The sequence below is a fragment of the Charadrius vociferus genome, unplaced genomic scaffold (genome assembly GCF_000708025.1).
Source record: "Charadrius vociferus isolate BGI_N301 unplaced genomic scaffold, ASM70802v2 scaffold472, whole genome shotgun sequence".
Taxonomy (NCBI): Eukaryota; Metazoa; Chordata; class Aves; order Charadriiformes; family Charadriidae; genus Charadrius; species Charadrius vociferus.
The window spans coordinates 1892155-1907611 of NW_009647735.1; the positions used below are offsets into that span (position 1 = coordinate 1892155).

At 37.2% G+C, this 15457-nt stretch overlaps 1 protein-coding gene across 1 annotated transcript in view; it reads left to right on the top strand.

Moving 5' to 3' along the window:
- DACH2 (dachshund family transcription factor 2) overlaps positions 1–15457 on the top strand; it is a 310860-nt gene that overhangs the window by 152920 nt on the left and 142483 nt on the right. The window contains exon 2 of the mRNA XM_009881777.1: positions 6303–6418. Within this exon, the coding sequence (XP_009880079.1) occupies positions 6303–6418 (116 nt within the window). The remainder of the gene's footprint in view (positions 1–6302; positions 6419–15457) is intronic.

The window sequence follows — 15457 nt, forward strand, 5'->3', positions numbered from 1 at the left end:
GGTGATCCAATGTCCTGCAATGGTTAGACAAGTGATCAGTTTGCCAGCGCTGAGAGGAGACAGAATCAGGTTGCTGCGAGGTCAGAGTTTGCTTCTCTTCTTAAACACTGAAAGGTCAAGTAGAGTTTAACTACCATTGGCATCTTTGAAATGTTGTTATAAATGCCAAAGCAAGGCGATTATTTTATATCCATGCTACAACTAAAAATTTTAGAGTAATAAAAGCAAATAATTTTAACTTAAATTCTCAAGATGTTGTGTTTATTGGTAAAGGCTTCAAAGAGTACCTTTCACAATCATTAGGAGATATTTCATGATCTTTGAGGAGAGCAAAATTTTAATTTGTGGTTCCTGTTCAAGTTTCAGGAAAGCAACTTAGATTGTAGTTTTTTGTGGTTTTTTTTTGTTTTGGTTTTTTTTCTGAGTACTTGCACCAGTTACTGCCTCTATTATCCGAGCAATTTACGTAGCATGTCATATAGTAATTCTTTTTCTCCTTTAAGCCTAATAAAATATGTTGCTATTGAAGAAATCTGTAATACATATCAGAGCTTCCTAAATCACGAGTCTAGCATATTTTTATACCAAATGGCTCAAGCCTCGTGAAATCAATAATTAATTTATTAACTGGATATCTTTTGAAAAAACAAAATCAGCAGTCCTTGCTAGACTGTCTGCTGCCAATTTATAAATAGTTGATGACAAAAATGAAAAGTGTAGAAGTAAAATTCAAATCTTAATGATCAAAGTATTGCGTACCTCATCTATCACAACTTGAAATAAATATATCACAGAATGTGTCATATCTCATTGACACTGCAAGACATAATGCTTTCCCTTGTTATCTAGCTAACTGCCAAGTCTACAAAGTTTATAGGCTGCTAAGATAATGTGCTGGTGGTAATCCACTTCAGTTGCAGAAATATGAAGTACTGTTGAAATATATTTCTACTTGGTTTATTCCTTGCTCTCAAGAGGCTAGGATGCTATTTCAGTTCCTCTAAAGAAGCCCAGAGAATGAAAAGCAAAACATCAGGATAAATTATGCTAAATGGTGGACTAGACCCCAGAGGAAATCATGCTTCTGTGGTACAGTATTCCTCCATTTATCTTACAAATATTATATCTAATGTTAATTTTGTAAAGGGAAGGCATTCAAAGATTCATCTGATCCTTTTAATAATAGTTTTAGCGTTATAGTGTTATTTGTCAAACTCATACCATCATAACTTACTTTCCTAGTTTTGACAGACCATTCATACAGAAAATATTTTTGGCTACTAATACATAACATTTTATTTCAGAAAGCACAAATAACCTAGTAATTAAACTCCCAAACTTAACAAATAATTGCCAGCAAGCAATTACCATTCAATTAAAGAGTAATTACATGGTTATTTGTGCCCTGTAAAATAAAGCATTACTGAAATCAGTAACGCAATCAATATTTTAGCAGAAACAGGATGCTGCAGTGATGGACCTTTCAACCTGTGCTGATTAAATTGTCATCCAAATAACAGTTTCCTAGTTAAATCACCACATGTTTATTTGTCTTGATTAATATGCAAATTCACTTCTGATTCTAGTAAGTCTCCTATATTTAAAAGCACAAAAGTAGAGAGCTATCATACGTCAACAGTGATCTGCTGTATGTTTCCACTGATTAATTACATTTTACAAAGTGTTGATGAATTTGTGGATTTTATGAAATATAGTTGTCTGTAATGTGCATAAAAGAGAGTTATAAAAGATGGAACTGATCAGTAATTTTAACAAAATCACAAAAATAGCCTTATTCTATGTTTTGATTCAAATTAAAAATCCTTGGGATATCTAGGGAATATATAAAAGTTTGAGAGGGAGAATAATAAAACAACAGGAGTGGAAAATAAAGGAAAAACAGACATTAATAAATGATTTCTCGACATTTTACTATGTAAATGTTAACTGTCAAATATACTGCTTAAAATGTAATTTAGTCTCTGACAAATTTAATTCCAAACAAAATACAAAAATGAATAACATTCAGATTAGTTCATTTTTCTCTTTCAGTTAGTGATTTTTGCAGGGTTGGGGTGGAGAGGATGACAAGTATGACTGTATAACCATAGTGTTAAATGCAGGTAAAAAACCAAAACCTCCAGTCATCTTTGCATCTTTTTAGTTTTGGTTTTGAGAGATACTAATAGAATTTTAATCAGTGTAGACTTTGAGCTGGCCAATTTATTTGCATTTATTTAGTAAAAAGAATGAGATTACTAAATTTATTAATGAGAAAAGGTACTGGACTTCCGTTTTAGTCTCCACAGTCTTCACTTGCGACTATAACTCTTGTACTCAAAAATGTTTTTAAGAGATATCTATAAACTAGCAGTTTCTAACTGAAGTAACATCTAATTTATAATTGAGTCATTTTCCACTCACAGAGACCTGTTGATGGCAAATATAAAATTTATGTAGATTAGAATCTCAAAGAAACACATTTAAAATTGTTTGAAGCCGATTGTTCCTGTTTATGTTTCCTTTGTTATCAATGAGGAAAAGATTTTTCTACACTTCTTGAATATATAACTCTTTGAAAAAGAGAGTAGGGTGACAAAAGAATAGGAGAAATAATATTAAATAAAGTAAATATTTATATGCTAATACTATTAACATTTGTATGCTAATACTTACGTAATCACAAATGGTGTCTTACTCTCCCCAAATGATAATGCTGCTTGCCTCATGATTTCTTTTCAAGGCTTGTATTAGCAATTTTCTCTGAATTGTGAAGGTTAGATAGGCTTTTAAATAGTAAATGTGAATTTTGTCAAAGTTCTAGACTTCATAAAATGCTAGGAAGCATACTAGGTACTAGGAACATTGAGATAGACCAGTGAGATTTCATTGCTTGGTGGTGCCAGCCCTAATCCTTTACATGAAGTAAATCCCATAAAAATTTTGAATCTACTAATGTTTTTGTTTCCTTTGTGTATATCTAATTAAAAATTAAGATTTAGAGCAAAGATTTGTGTCCTGGCTCTCTAAAATTTGTGGTTTCATGTGTAAACAGAAATGCCAGAAAACTTGTTTCTGGCCAAAACAGGACTGGAAGTGTTTTGGTTCAGATACACTATTGAGTTGCTTTCTTTGAGTTTTGGAGTCCTCCCAGTCAAAAGACCCTGCTTCATAATAGGTGGCGTTTTTTCTGGTCATCTCCAGGCAACCTAGCTGGAGGTGTGAGGTATCTGCTGCAGACTCGGCAGTAGCATATCAGAGTGCTGGGTTGCTCCTTGGCTTCATTTCCTTGGTTCAGAACCAGACAAACAGCATTAAAGGCGTTCACATGTAAACTGGAGAATACAGTGTTAAAGACCCAAATGGTTCTTTTGCAGGTGTTGTATGAATGACAGTCAGGTATAAGTAGCATCCAGCCTTGATTTTTTTCATTTGAAAGCTAACATGACATCAGAGACAAAGGACTTGGATTTTATTTGAACAGATTCAGCTGGGAACAATTTGATTTGAATTATTATGGTTACAGTTGTAGAAGACAGACCAGAATCTGGCCCCTAGTAGTTACTGCTTTATAGTAATATTCACTAAAAGGGCATGAGTAGGTTAGAAGTATGCTTTTTTTTTTCTTCCGAGTCTGTCAAACGCCTTTTGCAAAAGGACCACAATCCCAAAACCCAAAGAAAACAGTGCTGTGTTTTCCCAATGGTCCTTCCCTTACTTTTGTAAGTAGGCAGATATAAATGCAGTCAGTGGGATTCTGAAGGGGAGCTCACTAAGTTTTGGTGTCAACTTCTCTTTCATCATCTCCTAAAACCTTTTTTTTTTTTAAACCCTGGGCATTCTATAGAGGTCAGTGCTTAACCACAGATTGGAAAGTTTCACTTGTCCTGATCACTGTCACCAACACACTTCTCCTTGTAGTATATGCTGGGAAACAGCTTAAGGTCTGATCTGGTAAACTTGTGGGCTATGAGTTGTCAACTTAGAGTCAACAGAGTCATTGACATATACTGTTGTCTGTGCAAAAACTGCATTTTTGCAGTTTTTGAAACTCCATTGTCTCCCCTCCTCTTCCTCTGAAAACGCAAATTATAAATAAAATGTCTCTTCATAAAATCTTTTAAAACTGTTTGTTCAATTTTAAAAATGTTTTCCTTAGATTAATATAAACATATGGAGTTTTATGTAAAAGATTTGTTAGTATTTGAGCTTGAGAAAAAAATGTTTTGTAGTTCCGTTGATTGAGCTCTTCTGCTGGAGAAAGCTGCTAATTTTAGCTGTTTTGAAATTTTTTCAAAGACAGTAAGTGCCAACTAAGCACTTACACATGCATGTGAATAAGTATGGACTCCCGTGAATCAAAAGAGCCATGATTCTTTTCTATTTAAAACCCCCACATACCAGCCTAATACTGTCTGTTAGACAATATTCTTGTGCAGTGGATGATTTCAGCAGGTGATTTTAACAGAATGCATGTGTGCATCTAACTTCCTGTGATACTCCAATACTTTTATTTTAGGTTTAGTTTATGATAGCCTAGTGAGTCTGGGCTCTTGTAGTAGGCTTTACTACGTAGCCATCATAGAATGATAAACAACTTAAAGCATAAAAAAGAAAAATGGAAAAAGTACTGAATAAAATGAAATACAAAATGGACAAACCTGAAGCTAAAAACAGGGGGCAATAGTTTTATAGAGATAAAATAATAAACCAAAAAAATGATTTTGTGCTACTTTGATGTACAGTAAAACAAAATAACATGAGCACACTGTGAAAAATGAACAGGTTAATGGTACCTCTGTGTAGTGTTGCTGGAAGCTGTCTTCATTTAAACACAGAGTTTGCCTTACATTGATGGAGGGCTTTGCCACTGTAAGTTGATAGAGAGAAGTTTAACTTAAATTTCTTTGTGAACTAGAAGTCATTTTGGAAATGCTTTCAATTCAAACCTCATTCATTGTAGCAGCTTAGTTATTTTATACAATGTTTCATTATACTTTGTCAAAAACACTATTATTCAACAGAGTAATACTTATTTTGACCGAAGAGAAGCAGCAATACTTTTCCAAACATTAGGAGGTTGCATTTTTATTACCTGGCTTGGGGAAGAGTTGATTCAAGTGGTTTTTTTTTTTTTGGTCTGTAAATCTCTGTGTTATGATGGCAGCTGTGTAGGATGATTTTATGTATGCATATTGATGTCGGGGTAAATGTGGTAGTTGAAAACAATAATTAAATGTAGCCGGTCTATAAGCAGACCTGCTACATTTTGGATTAAAAACTGCAGTCATAATTCCTAAGTTGGTCAAGGGACTTGGTCAAGAGTTCTTAGTTTAACCTATCTGTAATAATTAAAACCACCAATCAATGCATAAAGATTAGTCAGTTTTGGAAAAGCTCAGTGTTAAATTATTGCTGCATCTTCAGAATTAGGCGATTATCTGCCATGATTCAAAAGGCAAGGTTTAAGGTTATGTTACATTCAAGGTTTCAACTTCTCATCTTTAGGCAGTGCAACTTTTAGTTTTCTGTGGTGCTGGTGTGTGGCATAGACTTTAGGGCAGTTACTGCTAAGAAACCTCTCTACTAGGCACGTGTAAGGTCGTGGAAGCCCTGGATAATGGAAAAGCTCAACGACTGTGTGGGTAGTAGAGGTACATGTAGATTTGCCTTCTGCAAAGCAGCCTGGTCAGCCCTGACCTGGTTTGTAGCGGCAGCTGGAAGCAGCGTGGTTGTATTCATCCAGCACCAGCTCTGAGCTAATAAATCGTGGTGCGCCCAATCTGAATAGCTCTGGAGGTCTATAGTCATTGCATTGTTAATCCACAACCACAATAAACCATGGCTTGTGAGACAAGTAATGCATCTAGTTGCAGTTTTGAAGATTTTACGCGTGAATTACACATAGATGTGAATTTCTTGAGCTCCATTGTATAGATAGTAATATTAAGAAAAAGATATGAATTAGCAAAGCAGTGGTACAGTAGGACTAGAAATATGGATTGCTTCCTAGTCTTGTGGTGCAGATTAAAAAAAAGTCTTAGCTTTCTAGTCATTTATATGACTTGGAGCTCATGATTTAACTATAGATGCTGTTTGGCAGTTTATTGTTGGTTCATTTGAAACGTATACAATTCTTGTATATTTAATCAACTTATTTTTCTTTTTTCCTAAGAAAGAATTTCTAATATTTTTTTGTGTATCACTGATGGTTCCTATATTTTACACAAATCAATACCATGTGTACTAAGCAAATCTTTCAAAAAGAAAATGCATTTTCATTTATCCTTTTGTTTTGTCAGCTCACGACCAGGAAGACCCCCCAAGCGTTCACTAGGAGTTGCGATACAAGAAAATGCACGTCTGCTGCCCCATGGAGTTCCAGGCCTCTTATCACCAGGACTTATCTCTCCGACAGGTAATAAAATCCATCAGATGATCAGCCTCATTTCTTCATACTGCACAGCAGTTAAAATAAACTAATATTGATCTAACTGCCTTGTCCTTCAGGGCTTTTTCAAGCTTTACCAGAGGTTACATTATTGGATTTTTTGAGTGTTCATGAAAACTCTGTTTTGTTGCTGCAGTGACTGAAATCTAATGGATTTGTAATTTAGTTCTTTATTAATTGTAATTTCCTTACAGGAAATTCCATTAAATGTGTTATTTTAGTAAAAGAAAAAAAACTGAGAAAATGAACTGCTGTCTCAGAGAGCCTCGTAGCATGCATTTCTTCCTTTCAAATGCATGTGTATTTTAGTTCTCATGGGATCTGCACAGCGTGGCTAATGCGTATTGTATTGTAACATCATTAATGTATGCTGGGAAGATAGAGAAATGCTTGTAGGAATTGTAGAAGAAACACTTGAAAAGCAGATAAGTCTTCATTGCCACAGTGGATTGTACTTTAATAGTCTGTATTCAATATCATAATATAAAAAAGCTAGCATGAAAATACGTGAAATTATAAACAAACCCTTAACATAATTTAATACATAGTATTTCATTTCACTTCATTAATTTATTAATAGAGTTTAAATTAAATCTTGAGCTATTCTGATGAGTGTTTTAATTTTTTATTAATTGCTGTGTGCTAAAGGTAAGTTTATTTTGGTAATAAAGCTATATTAACAGACTATAGTCATAAAAGTAATTGTTTAAATATTGAACAGGCTTAGCAGTTTTAGGTTTACTGTCAAAGTCCAATCTAAATATACTGCATGTCCATAATAACCAAACTTAGTGGAACATCTTACAGGGAAAGCAGAATTAAAAAAAAAATGTTGCTAGGAGTATAGTGACTTCCGTCTTGATCTTGCAGATTACTCTGCTTGCAGAACCTGTTGAGCTGCAACTGGGTGCCTCAGTGATTCTCGGTGTTCAGGGGAGTAACAAAGCTGAGATCTTTAATTTCTCCTTCAACTCCAAGTGTCATAAGGACTTCACAGTGAACTAATGACCTTTTTTCATTGTGGTAGCGGGAATAAACATTGTAAGCAATAGTCACAGAAACCTTAATTCAAGTAGTTAATAAAGTATGAAAGCATTTTGTTAGAGACAGGTGCCACAGTTGAGCTAGTGCAACTTCACATACTGTTCATATAGGTGGCAGGAATCAAGAACTGGGTTTTCACTCTTGAGAGCAGTTTATAAATGAGGGTTTTTTTAGTAGCTCTGTCATGTTCCCAGCTCAGGAATTTCATGAATTTGGTGGTGTTTGTGTTATTACCAACAGGCAGGAAAGCAGAAGAGCCATCTTGCATTGATAATTTCTTGTCAGAAATCCAGAATATTCCATGTTGCTTTCCCACCCTGTGTGTGTTTGCAAATAGGACATAAAATTATGCAGACAATCTTGCTTTAAATTGGGAAATATTTTAGGATGCAGCGCGCTGAGTATGCACAGTATGTATCATAGACCCATCTTGTGTCTCACAGGTATTTGGAGTATCACAGAGTTTGAGTTGAAAAAAAAAAAAAGTAAGTTGAATTTCTAGGCTGTTGTAAGTTGTTTGGAGTCTGAAGTGACTTAACATGTGGAGAAGATTGGCCCCAGGGGGCTGTCTTTCAGCTGAGGCTGGTTTGGCCACCTTCATGACCTTGGGAGCCACCTATGAAAACCTCTGCATGACCAAGTGCCAAAAGTCATACACAGTGTGCTTCAAGCAGCTGAAAGGAAGTTTTGTGAGCAACTTGTGGGTGGGAGAAAATGCGTGTTTCCAGAGCATTTCAGCATCATTGAGGGCCCTGGACAAGATTGGTCCCCATGGATGAAGCAGCCCTGCCACAAACCTGTGTCAGGGCAGCTCCATGCTGGTAGTCTCTGTAGTCTTGTGACTTGGGAATCAGAGCTCCTGAAGTTTTTGACTTGTTTTATCTTGTTCATAAAGAAAGAACAGTGTAAAAGTTGGGGGAATTGCTGGGTAAGGAAAGGTGCCAAAAGGGCCACTTGTAAACTCAACAGGGAGTTGGGCTGTTGTAAACTTGATGGAGCACCTGGGATATAAAGCCTCCATTAGCTTTATTTATACCTGTTTACACTTAATTACTGACTGCTTTGCTCTGGTTGCCTTCAACACCTTTGCAATTGGATTCTTTCCTTTTGGCTGAACTAAGAACAAAATGCGTTTTAACACTTCTCACAGAAGAGAGGTTTTTCTTCCAGACTTCCAAGTGGCAGATAATAGACTGGAGTAAGAGTTGCAAGCATATTACCCTGTTGTCTGCTTGCTAAGTCTTAATTTGGTTATTTATGTTCTCACTTGCATGTGACTTGCTCTGGTTCTGACAGTGTTGGCCCACAGAATTTGTATGTAAAACTGAATCTCCTTCCTGCCCCTTGCTGCCACCTGCTCAGTGACCTGCCAGCTTGGCAGAGGCATTCTGCAGGGACCGCGGTCTGCTCCCACGCAGTGTTTCAGGTGGCTGTGAGAGGGGAGCAGGACCAGGACTGGGGCAGAGACTGAAGAGAGTTTGCAGCATGGTAGGGCTGGATCCATCTCTTCCAGTAAAGCGGATGCTGATACGGAGGCAAGAATGATGCTACATCTTGGTGACTTCTTTGGTTACCTGCTTCCTCTAACTGCAGTGTAACTGCCCAAAGCATTTCTTTTGGATGTCGTCTTGTCCACTCCTTGATCATCTCTGTGTCTGATCCTGCCCGTTCTTCCTACAGCACAGATATGCAGATGATTATGTTAATCTGCCTGCATTGTTCTAAAAAAAATAAATCACACTCACTCTTCTTATATGGCTACCTCATTTTCTAATGTGTCCAACTTAGCATCCGAGTTGTTTTCTTCTTCAGATAAGCTCATTTTAGTAACAGATTCCACATCAGCAAATGCAGCATGATTCATCCATCCATTGCATTTTTTGGTTTTACCTCCTCTTTAGTTTTCTGTCAAGTTAAAGTGAAGGATTTTGTGTCCAGGCTTGCTGTTGTTTAGATGGATAGGTCTTAAGAAGTTGCTGTTCTGGCTGCAGACGTCACAGATCTGTCTGTAGCGGGTATTACAGAGCGATGATTAGTAACTTCCTGCAGACTTGAGTGAGCCATCTGTGTTTCCACTCCTTGAAATTTGCTGTTATTTTCATCACCCATTTGGTTTGTGTCAGCTCAGTTTACGTGGTCATTTTCACATAATAAACAGGTAGTTAAATTAAGAATACTGCATTTCCCAGTGCGGAGTGTAATTTTTTTATGTCTTGGCAAAGTGGACTACAGCTACGCTTATACACAAGTAATTTGTGAAGGAGCTATAAGTGAAGCCTTGACCTTTTTAAATATTTCTAGGTACTTTCCACCTTTGGGGAATGGACACATTTGAGTTACGATGAGACTAGACCAGCAGGGTGGTTAAAACTGCTGTGATTGAGACAGATGAGGTGGTGTGTCTTGGATGCATGCCACAGGGAAGGGTTTGTGTAAACAGCACAATAATCGTGCCCAAACCGCATCCTTCAAGAGCTGATAAATTTAAGAACCGTCCATTTTGCGTTAACTTAGGAGGAAGTGTTTTTCTTGTATTCCTGTAGGAAATGTGGAAATCAGTGTGGTGCCCTTGCCTGCTGTGAGGGCAAAGGAAAAATTCTGTATGTCACAGAGGGATGGTCATCAAAGGCTCAGTTCTTCAAACAATGCACTGTGATGAAGTGACATTAACAAAAAAAGGCTTTATCTCCTATTAATGTACAAGTCTGTCATCAGTGTATCTTAACAAGACAGTTGGGACTTATTTATGGAATAGATTTTCAAGGAAGTTTTAGGGTCTGAAGCAGTAGTTTGCTGTGTGGGGAGAAGCTAAAATCCATTACATGATTTAAGCCAGCAGTTCAGAAAACTGTTGATATGGAATGAAGCTCAAGGAGTAGTTGGATCTTTTGCTAGTTAACCGTGCCAACTTCAATCCTCCCATCTTTCATTTAGGTCATCCCAAAAAAAGGTTAGAAAACCACTACAAGAAATATTCTTTGCAATTTTTCTCTATTCAGTTTGTAGGATGGCTATTATTTCAATAAAACCTTTTTGGGGGCTGCTCCATCTTGTTCTCAAGGTATGGGAGAGGGTGGCTTATGAAGAAAATCATCCTGCCATTGGAACTTTGTTAGACTGTGGTACAGGGCACAAACCTGCTTTCTGGGGCAGGTGTTTTTTTCAGGTGGTAGGGCGGGCATCTCTCTGACTGCATGTGTGCTGGGAATCCCGCAGCTGAAGCTGATGGGGTGCTGGAAGGTCTGGTGAGACTGTGGGCCAGGAAGGTGGATGCAAGACTGTTTAAAACATTTCCGTTGCCATTTTATATTTCTGTGCTTTGGTGTCTGGAGCTTAGGGCAGCCTGGTAGGCCTGGTTTAGGGCTGAGGGCTGCTGAATGCTCGGTGTAAGAGATGCAAGGAAGTCTGGCTGGTAGGCAATTGTGTGTTAGAAAAGGAAAATGAGGAATTTTCAAATGGATACTTGACTTTGGTGGCATTTGCTGGATGGGTGGCAGGAGGATTCAGAATTTCAGAGGTTAGGCAGAGGTTCACCCGCAGTTGATTGTCTCCCTGCTTGGGAAAATTTTGTGGTCCGTACTGTGTGCAGAGTCGGTGGCTGGTGCTGCCATGGGCGGGTGGGATGTCCGAGGCTCACCCTGGTGTTAATACCTCCTGATTAAACCCACTGCTAGCACCTATCATCAAGTCCCTGCTGTTTTCTTACATTGGTCTGCCCAGGTGACAGAAGCAAACCACCTGCATTTTGAAATGTGTAAGATAAACTGCTGTTTTCATTATCAGCTAGATTAGTTTCACTCCCTTGATGTGATCCTTTTTTATTTCATAAACAGACAGTTAAAATAGGCGCTATCTCATTAGCTGTTTGTCTACAGTTTTTAAGAATGTAATAATCAAAACTATTCTGTTCACAACAGCTTCTCTTAACGATAAGACAAAACTATAATGAAAAAGTACTTATATCTGTTCAAACAGGTCAATATTTTATGTAATTAATATTTAGGGAAATTAATATTTTAATAGCTATACCAAGTCACATCATTGTAGGACTCAAATAAATAGAGTAGCTCACAGAAGTATGGTAACTTCATGTGTTACTTCAATTCAGCAGTGATAGCAGCAGCCACTTAGTCTTTCTGCAGAAAAGAGAGGATAAACCCGTATTTGCTGCAGTCTTTAGGTACTTTAATTTGGTATATCCTTGTTAGAGAAATGAATGAGACTAGAGGCTTTCAAGGTTTTTGGTATCCAGCTGCTGTTTATCAAGGTGGGCACATGGTCAGCCAGCACAGCTCTGATGCACAGAGCTCCCTGCGGGAACCCCCTGGTGCCATTGATCGATCCCGTGGATCATCTCTTTATTTCCACCTGAGACTGGTGCTGCTCCAGTGCCCGCCAGCCTCTCCTGGCTGAGGAACTGTAAGATGTGCTCAGGGTCACAAAGAGCAGAGCCCCAGGAGGAGCAAGGATGTTCCCTTACGGAGGGGTGCAGTGGGTCTGGAGGCAGCGAGTCTGCTCCACATGTAGCATTGGCTCAGAGACTGGGATGGTCTAAACCAAGCTCTGAAGCTTTTCCTCTCTGAGTTGTAAAGCTTGCTTCCAAGAAAGAGCTGTTATTTGAAGAATAAGCATTCACTCAGGGTCACTTTACAGAACATCTATTGAGCGATTTCACCTCTTGGGGTGTTTGATGTAGGGCTGCTGTTGCTGGCAGCTGCTGGCAATAATCCTGGAGCCTCTGAGAGCAGGGAGCAGACAATTGTAACGTTAAGGGAGCCCTTTCCTTTCTCAGCACATTTAACTGAACATATTTGTATGTTTACATTATTTCTGTGGCTCATTTCACTGTTTACAATTAACCTTTTTTTCTTTTCCAGTTGTCATAGATGTCATTTTAAAGTTCCATTTATAATGAGAAACATATGCATGACTTTGTCATTGTTGGCATTACCTGGCTTGGTAGAAATTATTATTTTTAATCAAAGGCAAACATACTGATTTAGGATGTCACAACAGTCCTCTGCCTCTGGGGAACGTTAACAGTTTATAAATTGTTCTTGGTGACAATTCAGTTGTGTATTACTTTGATATATATGGCTAATAAATTAATATGATTAAGTTAATGAGTAGTACAAGTGTTGCCAAACTCCACTCGTCGGGCTTTTAATGCTGCTCCACATTTGCAGCTCTAGCTTCCCCCTGTGGTGAGAGGATCAGTGCTACCTACGCACTGTCATTGTGATAAATGGCATATCCCACAGTGCCCTGCACTCCATCTGGTGTGTCCCCAAAATGAGAAATATTTTATACAAATCACACACTCAGAAGCTCAAAGGACTGTAGAAAGATCTATTTTTTCAAACAATAATAAAAATGCATACATGTCTTTAACAACTCTTCATTTTTACTGTCATAATGAATGCATATAGCTTTGGGAAATGAAAGCTCGTGTGAGTAACATAGGAAAGTTATACACTACACAATAAAGCTGACAAATAAGTTACATGCTCACTCTTTATTTTATCATGAAATGTTCTTAGATAAAAAATGATGTTAGAACGTCTATTTAACTGGATTTTAAAATTAAAGACCATGTACGCTGCATGATTGAGTACCACCCCATCTCACGCCAGCAAATTTCTGTGCTGAAAGAAGCATGAATTTGAGTGAATGAGGAATGCAGGATCATGTCATTACTCTTTAAAATACAGCCATTCAGTAGAGACCTGATAATCTAAAAACTGTACTTGGTGACTATGAGTCACTCGCTTCCTCTCTTTCCTTTTCTCTTTTAATATTATCTTTCTTTAGGGATCCATTTTTAGTGTCTGCTTTATCTGGGTGAGACATATTTTTGACAAACGAATAGTTAAAGGTGTTGAGAATTTACTGAATGGTTAAACTTGTAAATTTAATTTACATATAGCCTCAGATACTAAATACTGTCCAAGAGGTGTGAAACTTGGTAATATACTTTCACTTTTAAGCTTTTGCACAATATTTTTTAAAAATTGATCCTGCGGAGTTCCTGCATCTTTTGAGATGAGGAAGTTCAACCAAAGTGGTCATACTGAGAGAATTAAGACTGTATTGTCGTGACACTCTGGGCAGGTCTGCACTGAATTTAACTTGATTTGCCAATGGAAGGGAACCCCTTGAAAAAGTTGGCCCAAGTATCACAGAATTAATAAAATCAGTAAGTTTTCATCTGTTTGTTTTTGTAATCTGCGACAGTCTTTCCTACCAGGTTTCCTGTTAGCCTGGTGTCTGAAGGCATCGAGGTCTATAATGATCATTATCTGCTTCTCTCAGTCACATCTTTAACTGAGTTTGAAAGTGTTTTAGCTTTTTTAAGTCATCATTAAGAAATATCTTAAAGTCAAAAACAGTACCAGGAGGTATGAAAGATTTATTTTTAGTGCTCTCTGTTTTCTGGAGGAAAATTTGGCATTAACAATGTAATGCAATTGTAATTGAATAGTTTTTGTTTGGTCTTATTTTCCTTTACAGTAGCATGATTAAGTTGAACAAATACGTAGTCTGAAATGTTCTCCATTCGGTACCTTTAACCAGTATCACAGCAAGTGTATTTAAATGCCTTGTAAAACTGTTTGTGTAAGAATCGCAGACTGACTACACATTGTACAGTCTTGTATTTGTATACAGGAAGCTGTTTTCTGGATTCACTGAAGTGAAACTGTCATTGAAGAATTTTTACATTCACACTAATGGAGAACGGCTTATTGATTTAGCTGGGTGCAAGGCTCATCAAATGCACTGTAGGGTGATAATTCTCTGGCAGCCAAATCAAGGATCCTCAGATTCTGGACTGTTACCTAGGGTGACATAAGGCCTATTCATGATTCTCTGTTTAAACGAAGAATATTTTATGCTAAGAACAGAAATGGAATATTATGGCATATAGGATCAGAGAAAAGAAGCGTAGATTGTTACTGATACCTCTACTCTGCTTTAGATTTATCCATCAGTATTTCAGGAGACTGGTTAAGCTCAAGGTGCCTGCACACACTTAAATTTTTATTCCTATGACTTTGAGAGGTAACGTTCTCTAACTATTTAAATAGATAGAGTTGTAACTGGCTGGATAATACATCTCTGGTTGCAGACAAATGTTGATCCATCACCTATTTGAAATGCTAAAATCTACTGCATTTACATAAATAATATTATGTTAAAATGCAGCATTCAGATCTATATTAGATTTGAGTAGTTTGGTTTCCTAAACAAAAGCTTCGTAAGGCTGCATTTTGGCAAAATTCTTAGTATAACAGCAGTACTGCAAATTGTTCAGAGAAAATAGAGAATAAACCTCACTGGATTAAAAAGTAAGCATGTACTATACTTAAATCCAAGTATTTCCAGAGTTACAATTCTGGTCAGGTATTAAGTACTTCTAATGTAATTTAAGAGCTGTTGTGGTTCAGTTTTTAAGATTAAGCAAACAAATAATCCCATTGATTTGGATTGGATTACTTGTTTTCTTAAACAAGAGTTTTGCTGCTTACTATAGTGTTTTGGAGAACATTTTCTATAAGGATTCTTTTGCAAAATTGTGAATTCAGTAAGTGCTTATTTCAAACCAATACTCCCTTTCAATTGTCCCAGCAGTCTTCGTTCTTCTACTGTGTTGTGTTACTAGGGTTTGTGAAAAGCAGCAACGTGATTTTTGAAAAAAATTAACGAAATCAGTGCTGATTGGGAAGTCAACTGGAAAGATGGTGGTTATTTGTTCTTTTTTGACCACATTGAGCTGCTCATAGTGGTGGGAGTCGCTTGCAGTTGGAGTCCAAGGTGATAGAAATCCCGCTTGTCTGAGGATGATGATTTGCAAAACACTGGTTCTCGTTCTCCCTTCTGGAAATATTTCTTCTCAAGTTGAGTCAGTAATAACAAATAGTAGAAATTTTTCATTTGCTGCTGATGATTTCTGTATTAGGCTTT